Below are 12,556 nucleotides of genomic sequence, written 5' to 3' on the forward strand. Positions count from 1 at the left end.
TCAAGGGCAAGAACTACATCACCATCCCCATCACCATCACCATCATCACCATCACCATCTCCATCATCACCATCCCCATCCCCATCCCCATCCCCATCACCATCACCACCATCCCCATCACCATCACCATCATCACCATCACCATCTCCATCACCATCATCACCATCCCCATCCCCATCACCATCATCACCACCACCACCACCACCATCATCATCACCGTCATCACCATCACCATCATAACCATCATCACCATCACCATCATCACCATCACCATTATCACCACCATCATCACCATCATCATCACCATCACCATCACCGTCATCACCATCATCATTATTATCACAACCACTTGTTGAGCCCCCACTATGTGTTAAGCACTACACTAGCTGCTTCATGGTTTACCTCATTACTCCTCACACCCACTCCTCCAGGTGGCCATTGGCCCCATTCCACAGGGGAAGAAACTGGAGGTCAGGGAGATTAAGTACCGTGCTCACATGACTCATGGGAAGCAGTCTGGAGTGTGGTTAAAACAGCACAGGCTTCCGAGCCATACAGACAGACCTGAGTCCAAATCCTGGCTCTGCTCTCACCAGCTGTGGGACCTCGAGCAAACAACTTAACCTCTTCCGCCACGTTCAGTCAGAGATGCCAGAAGCAATTCATCTCAAACGTCAGCTCCAAATGACTGGCGGTGGCTGCCTGCAGGGCTTTGTTGGAGCGAGTCTGAGACCACGTCTAAATTCATGGGCAAGGGTGCCGTGATCATTACTAACATCTGCCAGAGGGGCAGAAGACTGGAGGGATGGCACAAGTGTCACAATTTGCCATCCCTGATCTAGAGAAACACCAAGGCTTACGGAGACAACCATACACATGCAGGGTGCATGTATATGGCCAGAGGATTTTTGACTAAGGGACCAAAGCAACCCAAAGTCTTTTCAATGACTGGATGTCCATGTGGGAGTAAATGAACCTAGACACCTGTATGATCAGAGATGGCTCTTCTCTTGCTCTCTGTACATCCCCCTGCTCGATCAGTCCCTGTCTCACCTACAGCCTACTCACCTGACAGACTTTCTCTGTTAGTAATTGAGCCTAACCAGTATATGCCTACATACTCGCCCCCAACCCAGCTAGTGACTGTTCTAATCTTTAGATCAGAACATCTCCACCATGATCGCTTATCATGGCAAAGGGGCAGTGAAGGATGCACTCCTCTGCTGGTTTCCCTGGTAACTGATGAGCCAACCTGATGTCAAGTCATTCCCCCTATAGCTGGTAACCTCCCTCTCCCCTCTGGTAGTGAAGACTGCTGCCCTGTTCTGCCCTCATCTGCCACACCCAGTGGGGTATCACTCCATGACCTCGCTTCAGACGTGTAAGACCCCCTTGTCCATTAAACCATCAATGTCTCCGTCACTGATTCTGGGCTTTTTCGTCCGTCTCGAGTCTGGGCAAGTACAGGGCTTGCTGGCCACCAATGCCTATATCATGCCACATAATTAAATTAAATTGAAATGCAATAAGTTCTTAAATTAATAAAAAAGGGAAAAAAGGAAAAGAAATAAATACATGCAGTTTATTGTAAAAAATAAAAAGTAAAAATACATAAATTAAATTGAGATGGATCTTAAGTCTATAGCTCAAATAAGAAAGCTTCTAGAAGAAAACATGGAAGAAAATCTTTGTGATAACGGAGTAAGCAAAGAATTCTTAGGATGCATAAAGCTATAGACACAGAATGACAAAAAAAAATCCATAAATTGGACATCATCAAAATTAAAATTTCTGTTTGTCAAAGACGCCGTTAAGACAAGGAATGAGCTTGTATCTAGAATATGTAAAGAATGCCTACAGGAAGACAAACAACCCAATTTTACAGGGACAGGAGGGGCAAAGGAACTGAAAGAATGGTCCACAAGCATATGAGAAAGTGTTCAATGTCGTTAGTCATCAGACAAATCTAAATTAAAGCCACAATGAAATACCCCTCTCTACACACCCACTCAAGTGGCTAAAATTAAATAGACTGACAATGGCAAATGTTGACAAGGAAGTGAAGCAGTCAGAGCTCTCATGACACTGCCAGTAGGGACATAAAATGGTACAACCACCTGGCCAAAAGTCTGGCGGTTTCATATAAAGTTACATATTCACCTCCCCTTTGACCCAGCCATTGCCCTCTAGGTACTTACCTAAGAGAAATGAAAACACGTGTCAAAAGCAAAACAAAGCTTATACCAGAACATTCAGAGCATTTGGCTATTCACTATAGCTCAAAACTGGAGGGGATATGTGTATAAAAACAGATGATTGAACTTGGTGTACCCCCCAAAAAATAAAAAAATAAAAAAATAAATTTATTTAAAATAAAACAAAACAAAAAACTGGAAACAACCCAAATGTCCCTCAACAGGAGAATAAACAAATTGTGCTATATTCATACCGTGGGGATAAAAAGAAACAAACTACTGATACCCTCTCCAGTATGGGTGAATCTCACAGGTATTATGCTGAGCCAGACACAAAGAAGTACAGACTACGTGACTCCTTTTCAATTCAGTTCTAGAACAGGCAAAACTCATTTACGGTGAAAAAAAAAAAAAATCAGAATACTGGTTGCTTCCCGAGGTGGGGATTGGGATTGACTAGGAAGGGACACAGTGGAACATTTTGTGCGAACAGAAAGGTCCTATATCTAAACCAGAGAATGGCTGTATCCATTAATAAAAGTACTCAGTTAAGATTTATGCATTTCAATGTATGTAAATTTTTTAAAATCCAGTTACACCTAAAGTAATTTGCAAGAAGTGTAGGCTCGTTGGCCTTAAAACAGTGAACAAAGTCAGGTACAATACACACGTGCACACATGAGAGGGTGGGCTCGTGCAGGTGGTGCACACACAGACATCTCGTGGCTCTCAGCCTCCAAGGTGACCCCTGACAGATGCAGAGCCAGGTAAGCTCCTTCACATCTGCACTGCCCTTGGGCTCCCCTGTGCACTGGCCTGTATGAAATCAGAGGCCTCCTGGGAGGTGGTTCCTGAGGAGACAGCATCTGGACCGGAGACATAAACAGGGTCTGTGTGGAGACCAGAGACAGCTCTCCCAGGAGCGCCAACAAGAAAGCCAGCTGAACCTCCTGCAGCGGGGGTCGTGGGGGGAGCAAATGCAGGGCTTTCCTAAAGAGAGGAAACCAAACCCCTCACTGGTGTCCTTGAGCCCTTCCTGCCTCCATCCAATATCCTTCCCACAAGCGTCTCCTCACCTTGTCCATACAAACTTGGGAGATCTGACGGGCGCTGACACCCCACCACTCAACCCTGACAGAGGGGGGTGGTCTCTTTTTCCAGTGAGAACAGAAGACGGGGGCGGGAACCAGAGGCAAAGTAAGAGATGGTATCAGGCTTGCGGTAGTGCTGCAAGCTGGAAAGGAATCCCTAGCGCCTCCCCACCCAGGAGAGAGTGGCTGGTGGGCAGTTGGCGAGCCCGGGAGGGCAGGAGGCAGAGACCCAGCACAGCTCTGCCCAAAGGGGACGAAGGGAGTACAGAGAAGGCGCCTCTGACCTCCACTTTCTTCCCCAACATCTGGGGACTTCGCATCTGCCTGACCCATCGCTGAGGGCTTCGAAGGCACCAGTGAGTGATGGAGAGCGAAGTACCAGGGGGGCAAAGGAGGAACGAGACTTTCTGCTCCCCCCACGCTGGGCACCCCAGGCCTCCTTGTTCTCTTCGGGAAAGGAGAAGGTCTGGGGTGGAGGGGGCTGCCCTGAGACTTGCACAAAGAGGGATGGAAAAGGTTGAGCCAGGGTCACCTCCCAACCGACCCGGCCTGATGGGGCTCCAGAGACGAGTGTGACAATTGGGATCGAGGTCACACCAAGTCCCAGCATCACCGCCGTCAACAGCACGCCCCGTGCACTTACCATGAGCTGGAAAAGAATCAGGACGGTCAACCACAACTCCTTCAAGCCCAAAAGGCTATGACATGGTCCATCCCAGGGAGTCACCCAACCCCCATGCTTGCCATTAGGGTCCCTTCCAACTCCCCCACGCGTCTCCCCATGAAGCTGTCCTCACTCCTCTCCCCCCTCTGAGAAGCCACATGACACACCGCAGCGCGTCACATGCTGAGCCATATGGTTTCTTCTGCTCAGTTAAGGCCCCCCGAAGACAGCAGGTTCTTTGAGAGATGAGGATGGCGGCCTTGGTTTGACCCCATGGGGACTAGCGCAATGCTGGGCGCACAGCCCCCCTCTCCTGGGTGCCCAGTGGTCCACGTGGGCACGAAAACCAGATCATAAAAAATGTGGGCCTGGAGACAAACCACAGCATTCCCACGGAGACAGCCCCAAACCCCTCTCCCAGCCCACCCTGCGCCATCCACAGTTTGAATTCTGGCTGGGACCTGAGCTCTCATTCTGCCCATCTGCTCAGCATCTCGTTGGTGGCTTTCTCTCAGTTTCATATTAGCGAGAAAAGAAAAAAAAAAAAAAAGTCCCGTTGAAAACCACAAGCACAGAGAGGTGGGGGAGGTAGCATAAAGGATCAGTTGCAGCAGGCATGCTGGGGGGGGGAGCAGGGTCCCCCGGCGTGCTTCTCGGGCTGGAGGCCAGCTTCTGCTCCAGCAGTCCCTTCCCAATGGGGGAAGCAACTAGGAGAAAGTTGTCCCTGGTGTAGGGGGTGGGATGAGAACATCTTATCAAGAATGGTTTGGGTCTTAGAACTGAACTTACTCTATGACTGTAGGAGGAACACAGCTCTCTTCAGTGGGACCTTGGCCAAGTCATTTCCCACCTCCTGGCCTCCAGCTTCCCTAAAAAGGAAATGGATGACCCATCCCTGACATTTTGTGACTTCCAAGCTAATCAATACCAAAGGAGTTTCACTGCCACCCCTAACCCAAGCCTGCACTGCCAAGGGAACCAAGGAAGACCCTCCCCCAGTGCCCAGATGCTGGGACGTCAGGGAGCTGATAGAATTCCAGGGCCAGTGACCCTGGGGAGATTCCAGCCTCCACCCTCGGTGTCTCAGACCTCAATGCAGTAATAACCTAGGAAAGTTGGGAGGTGTCTAAGCCCTCTCCAGGCCTAATCCCACCCTGGAGAGGACACCATAGGCGGGAGCCCAGATCTGCACAGGTGACTCCATGTGAAACTGATAAGGAAGGAGGGGGCTTCAGTCCACACTTTGAAGAACACATGTATTCAGGCTTTTTTTTTTTTTTCTGCACAGTGCAGCATGCAAAACTTCCCCGACCAGGGATTGAACCCATGCCCTCTGCAGTAGAAGCACAGAGATTAACCAGTGGACCGCCAGGGAAGCCCCTGTATTCAGGCTTAATTTGGAAAAGTATTACCAGGAGAAAGAGGGTCTGCTGGGATAGGAGATTCAAACAAAACCAGAGGAGTGGGAAGGAAGTGCCTGCTCCTCCAAGCTGGATTCCAGAATAGTCAACACACAATAAACACCCAACAAACATCTACCAGAACTGGGGACCCACAGAACTGGACGCGGTCCCTGCCCTGAACTCAATGCAGGGATGCCCTGGGCCATCAACACAGCTTGGTAAGTGCAGTCTCGAAAAGGCTGCCCCCTCTGTGCTGAGCAGGCTGGGGAGAGGTTAGTGAGTATTGTAGTTTGAAGTAGCCGCCAGGCCACTAACCCCAGAGGCCACTGAGAGCTCCACATGGTACTTGGCCCCTCCACCAGAGGTGACACATCTGCCCATCCCTCCCACCATGTCCCCAGCCTCCTCCACGTCATCCGTTCCCTGGGAAGGCCACCCCAGGAATCTCCGGTCTTCTCATTCCATCCTCTCCCTAGAGAGCTCACCACCCCACCCACCCCTCCACCCCCAGCTTCAATTCCCACCTCTACAAAAATGACTCCAGATTTTTATCTCCAGTCACGCCCTTCTTCTGAGCCTGGGCCCCAAATACCCAGCTGCTCACTGACACCCCGACTGGTGTCTCAAGCATGTCCAACTCAGCACTTAGAACTTAAGTGCTCATCCTCCCTCCTGGGTCACTCCCTCGCAGAGAATGGCTGCATCGTTTACCCAGTTGATCCAAAGCTGGGACCATTCTTGCCTCCTACCTCTCCCCAAATCCTCATAACTCACCAATCCACCTTCTAGGGGATCTCTGAGATCTAACCACTTCCAAACAACCTCACAGGCCCCTCAGGGTCAGGCCACCATCCTCTCCCCACTGGACTCCTGCAGTGGCCTCCCAACTCACCCCACTTCCACTCCGCTTCCCTCCCACATGTCCTCCACACAAGATGACTTTTGACTAAAATCTTCAATGACTTCAATGCCCCTAGTTAGGATAAAGCCCAAAATCTTTAGCAAAACTTCCAAGGGTCTGTCTCTTTGGCCCCAACCATGGGTGCTCTGGCCCTTCTGGTTTCTCCAGAACAACCTTCTCTCTCCTGCTTCAGTGGGGATGCAGTCCTTCTCAAGCTGTCATGTGCACGTGAATCACTAGGGAATGTTAGTAAAATGCAGATTCTGATTCAGTGGTCTCCAGTGAGACCTGAGATTCTGCATTTCCAAGGAGTTTCCAAATGTGGCTGGTCTCTTGGGCTCACTCTGAGTAACAAGCATCTAGAACACCCTCCTCCACCATGACTGCACTTTTGCTTCACTAAGTCCTACTCCACTCTCAGGGTTCAGCTTAAACATTACTTCCTCAAAGCCCTCCCTGACCCTCTCCAAGACTCGGTGAGATCTCCCCTCTACAGACCTTATGTTGTCCCTGAGCCATGCTGTGCTTCTCCTTTGGAACATTCATCACACCTAACTGTCCATCCCTCATTCTTGAAATTATTTTTTCAACTTTTGTCTCCCTAGCTGGACGACAAACTCCAGGAGAAGAGGAGGTTACTGCCTTGATGCTCCCAGGTCTCCAGTGCTCAGCACTGGAACTGGCACATGGTCAGCACTTGTAGTAGAAAGCTGTTCATCTTGCCTGCCCTGCATCTGTTTCCTCTTCCTCTCATTGTAGCACCTTCAGTATTCCTTTAAACCACCACCCCTCCAACATTCTCCATGCTTATAATTTACATGGTGGGCAAGAGACCCAGGTCTGTCCAATCAGAGCCTTCCATCTCTCCAGTCGCAATGATTGGTTCAGAGATAGACATGTGACCTAAGTCTGGCCAATGAGCTTCCTCCCTGGGACTTTTGTTAGAACTACTGGGGAAAAAAAAAAAGATACTCTTCTCTCCACTGGAGTTACTTAGCAAGTAGGAACTGCTGTCACCATCTGCCACCACAGAGCCAGAGCTTCACAAAGAATGAAACACAGAAAAGAGATGGCAAGAGACGGATTTCATGGATGCAGCCATGCCTGGAGTCTATACTTGCCATTACAAAGGCAACAAATTTCCTTTTATGCTTAAGCCAAAGTAAGTTATGTTTCTGTCACTTGCCACCAAGAGTCTTGACTAATACAACATTCAAATAAATACTGGGTGTTGAGTAAATTAAATGAGCACACAAGTAAAGCCTGCCAAGAGAACTCAGTGACTCCTCCTAGGAGACTTTCAAAAGTCCTCCCTGCAAACTCCTGCCATCCATGAGCACACAGACAAGCATCCCACACCCAACTCTGCAGACCAAAGAGCTAAAACTCAGAATGGTGATGTCTCAGTATTACCCTGTGGAAACAAGCCACCCCAGCACCTGTCTCGGATGCCAGCACTGTGACCAAGCTGATGAAGGTGGTCTGCATTTCAACGCCCCTGGGTACCCCACCAGGAGGAGAGCAGAGCTGTCTCCTAGGTCAGCCCGGCACCCCACCCACTCCCCAATTCCGAATTCAACCAGGACAGGCTCTAACTGCCATCCTGTGATATTGCCCCTCAGTGCATACCACACAGCTCTGTGCACGGTGGGCATTCAATGTGGGATGATAATTGGGAGATGGCTTTTATCTGCTTCCTTGGAGGGTATCACTTTTCAACAGATTAGATCAGGGAAGAGGGGGTGCAACAGGGACTCGCAGGGAGGAGATACCTAATTATTTCCCTGTGAGTCACCTTGTAGCAGAGCCCCAAGACAGAGATGGGGGCTGGCCTAGATGTCCCCTTAGATGACTCAGGAAGCAGGTGACTTCGTCAGAACTAGTCCTCACCTGGCAAAGTGTGAGGGGAGGAGGGAGGTACACTGCTGCCTAGGCAGGAATACCGAACCAAAGTCCTCCCTGAGGGCCAGCTCAGGCACATGTGGCCACCCTACCAGGAAGACATCGTTACAGGAGGAGAGCTCAGTGTGGGGAGGATGTAGCCCCCTCGAGGTCCTGGGATATAGTCTCCCAGGAAAAAGACTTGTGAATGAAGTGCTAATAGGAAAAGAATTACTGGCTCCCCAGAACCTCCAAGGCAACTCCTCCACAGAGATTGGGGTGACAGGGCCAGCCCGGGGCGGGGGACCAGTCAGAGGCAGGTAGACCAGCATACAAGTGCCATTCAAGTCCCAGGAGGGTCCCAAACCACAGGACCCTTCCTTCCCCACCGCCAGCCCCAGGCAGCCCTTCTAGGCAGTAGCCCCATAAGGCACCCAGCTGTATTCTCAGTGTCCCCACTTACTCCTGCCTGGGCCCCTTGTTCCGGAAACTACAGTCCCACAGGCCTCTCGGTAATCATCAAGCATCCTGCCCACCCCATTCAGCCCAAGTCTATTTCCTCACCGCCCCTTGACACCCCCGAATCTCACAGTCACACTTTCCTCCCGCACTGGTAATCTCAAGTGGACGCTGCCTTCAGAGGTGTGGGGACACTTCATGGCCCCCAAGGACGGAAGCAGCCGGGCCTGGGGCCAAAGCGACAGTACTTTCCCCGCCCACTTCCCTCCCCACTTACCAGCCCCAAGCCTCTTACCTTCATGGTGGGAGGTGCAGTGAGAGGAGGGGACAGCGGCCGGTCTGGGAGGGTCACATCTGAGCTGTTGGCCAGCTCCTGCTTCCTGTGAGGAGGCCACAGAACACAGAAGAGGTGAGTGGGGGCCTGTCTGCACCATCCTTCTTTCCTCTAACAGCAGCCAGGCTTAAGGACACAGTCTACCACATGCAGAAAGTAGAGCCAGTGCATGTCTTTGCTGGGATGTGCTAAAACCTAAGGCAGCGTGACTCCCAGTGTGGTCCCTGCACCAGCAACATCAGCATCACCCAGAAACTTGTTAGAAATGCACATTCTCAGGTGCACACCAGACTCTCCAATGATGGGGCCGGGGAATCTGTGCTTCAACAATCTCTCCAGGTGACTGTGACACTGAGGTCTGAGAACCATGGGTCTAAAGAGATACAAGACTGGGTAGGAAAAGAAGGCGGGGGGGGGGTAAACATTTTCAATTCATTCTCCCTGGAGGGCCCCTTTGTCCCTAAACACACATACACACACACACACACACGCCCTGGTCAGACAGCTGACTTTGGGAAGACAGGGCTGCCTGCTGCATAAGCTGCAGGTAAAACTTATTTTAGTCCATGTGGGCTAGGACCGTGGAGAGGCAGCTAAACAGAGTTGTGTCACCATGACAACACGATTGCGACAAGTCCGCTGCTCTCACACACTCCCCACTTTCCATCTGGCCCTCGCTGGTGACCAGGCAGTGCTAGTTTACAGTCCAATCAGCAGGGAGAATGTGTGCCATGGATAAGCCTTCCGAGCCATGGTTACGCAACAGGGCCAGCTGGGCAGAACCTGGGGAGTCCCCAGACAAGGGACTCTGGCGTCCAGGATGTGCCCTGGCTACACCCTGGGACAGGAGGGAGAGGCAAGGATAACTATTAAGAGCCGAAGAAGACCAGGCTGAGCCACAAAGCCCCCAATTTTGCAACTGTTTCCTCCTCCAGAGCCCCACCCTGCAGCAGCTGAGAGTCAGCCCCCAACCTGGTCCCACTTAAATGACCAAAGGACCCCCGCTGCCGCCTGGAGAGAACGCTTTTGGACCTTGTTCCAGCCCATGTCCTGCCAACGGGGGTGACAGCTCCAACCCCAAGCCCGCTTCATAAGAGAAGCCACGTTCCCTACAGGGCCCCGCCCTCCATCTTCCCAGACGCCACCCCGGCCCGGCTCCCCTCCGCCCAGGCAGGCCCAGCTCCCGTGGCACAACCCCCGCCTGTCCCTGCAGCCGGTCCTCCAGGAGCCAGGGAAGGAGGCTGTGTGAGCACCTGGCGTGGCAGAGGACCCTCGTGACCTGATTAACCTCAACACTGCCTGTCCCCCTCTGCTCCTCCTCCTGCCTTCCTCCTCCCTTCCTCCTGGACCTTGGGCTCACTCTGACGACCGGAGAGTGCGGTCCCCTCCCTCCTGATCCAGACTGCATCTAGCACAGCAACCGAAGGCCAAGACTCAACACCTGTGCCTGTGTGTGTACGCGTGTGCGCGCACACACACATGTTCACGCACATGCGCATTCACACACGTTCTCACACACAGGCTCACACACACACAGGCTCACACACACACACACGCGCACACACTCACGCTCACACGTGCGCGCACACACGCATGCTCACACATGTGCACACACACTCACACATGCGCTCACACACACAGGCTCACACACAGACACACATGCTCTCGCTCACACACGAACAAACATACTCACACACAGGCTCACACACACACGCTCTCACACACAGGCTCACACACATGTGCACTCACACAGGCTCACACACATGTGCACTCACACACGCTCACACACACACGCTCACACACGCACACGCTCACACACATGCTCACACACGCTCACACACACAGGCTCACACACAGACACACATGCTCTCACTCACACACGAACAAACATACACACACGCTTACACACACACGTGCTCTCACACACATGCACACACGCACCCACACATCCACACACATGCTCACACACTCACACGCTCACGCACATGCTCATGCGCACACATGCTTACACACACGTGCTCTCACACACGCTCACACATGCTCACACACACTGGCTCACACACAAAGGAACAGATGCAGCTCCTTCTCAGCAGAGCCACCGGCGTCCCCTCCCATTTATGGCCTCGGATGTTCCCATGGTGGGTAACGTCCAGCTGCTCTGGCCCTCGCCTGCCTGTGGATTCAGCAGAGCTGGGTCGGGAACAAGCTCGCTTCCTCCGGCCACGCTACCCTCTCCAAGCAGCCACTGCTCCTCAATGGGCCTGCATCCTGAGAGTCACGATGAGGGAAAGGGGAGGCAGGAGAGATGCTCAGAGGAGGGGAGCATCACCCTCAGGTCCCCCGAGGTGAGGACGGACAGGGCAGCTCCTCGGTGGGGTGGCACTGGGAGCCTGGAAGGGAAAACCATGCAGGGGAGGGAGGGGAGGCACGCCCCAAACCAGAGTCTACAGGACTGTTAGGGGTTAGCTGAGGGCCTCTGGCTTACTCCCCTGCAGATGGCTTGTAGGCAAACTTGACCAATAGCCACCTTGGCTCTCTGGGAAAACAAACCCGAGAGGAGGGCAATGCCAGCAGGCTTTTAATATCAGCGGTCAGGGGACCCTCATATGCCTCGTCACACTGTCCGGTTCTCTCCATAAGGTGGAAGATGTTCACGCCCACAGAGTCAGAGCAGATGAGATCATTACCAAGGTCCTCGGTCCCAAGCAAAGGGCCCCCGTACGCATCCCTTCGTGGGCTGAGCCCCTCTCCCCTGAGCCAGCCTGTTCTCCCTGAACCAGTCTCCAGGGAGTGGTGAGGAGATCAAGTGGGAGCATGGGGCATCTGCCAGAATGACTTCCCAAATGATGCCTGCAGCCTGGAAGGTGCTGGAGCAGGAAGGAACACCCGTGGCTATCGGCCTCCTGCTAGCTCCTGGGCCCTGTCCAAGACTCCAGAGGGGACGCCAGCCTGGGCAGAAGGCACGACCACCACCCTCAAAAAGATCAGAACCCAGAGCACATGCACAATGGCCGCAAATTAGAATCCACCCTGCCTGGGTACCTAGACGTCTTGGAATGGCTCTTATGGGAGGGGATGGGCCACATACTGCACCAACACTACTCGCGACTTCAGCCCTCCTTCCTAGCAGCCAAGGGTACTTATTTAAGAGCTAACTGCTGTTATGGGTTGAATCATGAACTCCCTTAAAGACATTTTGAAGTCTTTTTTTTTTTGGCTGCACCGCATGGCATGTGGGATCTTGGCTCCCAGACCAGGGATCGAACCTGCACCCCCCACTGCATTGGAAGCATGGATTCTTAACCACTGGACCTCCAGGGAAGTTCCAAGATATTCTGAAGTCTTAACCTACCTGTGAATGTGACCTTGTTTGGAAACAGGGTCTTTGTAGATGCAATCAAGTTAAGATGAGGTCATTAAGATGCTCCCTTAATTCAATATGACTAGTGTCCTTATAAGAAGAGAAGGTAGCCACATGAAGACATAGACACACAAGGAGAACATCATATGACAACAGGGGCAGAGGTTGGAGTGATGCAGCTGGAACGCCAAGAAACGCCCAGGAGTGCAGGCCACCATCAGAAACTACAAACGGCCAGGAAAGATTCTTGCCTGGAGCCTTCAGGAG

At 52.1% G+C, this 12,556-nt stretch overlaps 1 protein-coding gene across 1 annotated transcript in view; it reads right to left on the bottom strand.

Moving 5' to 3' along the window:
* RAP1GAP2 (RAP1 GTPase activating protein 2) overlaps window positions 1–12,556 on the bottom strand; it is a 177,522-nt gene that overhangs the window by 89,487 nt on the left and 75,479 nt on the right. Inside the window, exon 3 of the mRNA XM_057715860.1 lies at window positions 8,890–8,974. Within this exon, the coding sequence (XP_057571843.1) occupies window positions 8,890–8,974 (85 nt within the window). The remainder of the gene's footprint in view (window positions 1–8,889; window positions 8,975–12,556) is intronic.

Source organism: Hippopotamus amphibius, chromosome 17 (assembly GCF_030028045.1).
Source record: "Hippopotamus amphibius kiboko isolate mHipAmp2 chromosome 17, mHipAmp2.hap2, whole genome shotgun sequence".
In the NCBI taxonomy this organism is placed as follows: Eukaryota; Metazoa; Chordata; class Mammalia; order Artiodactyla; family Hippopotamidae; genus Hippopotamus; species Hippopotamus amphibius.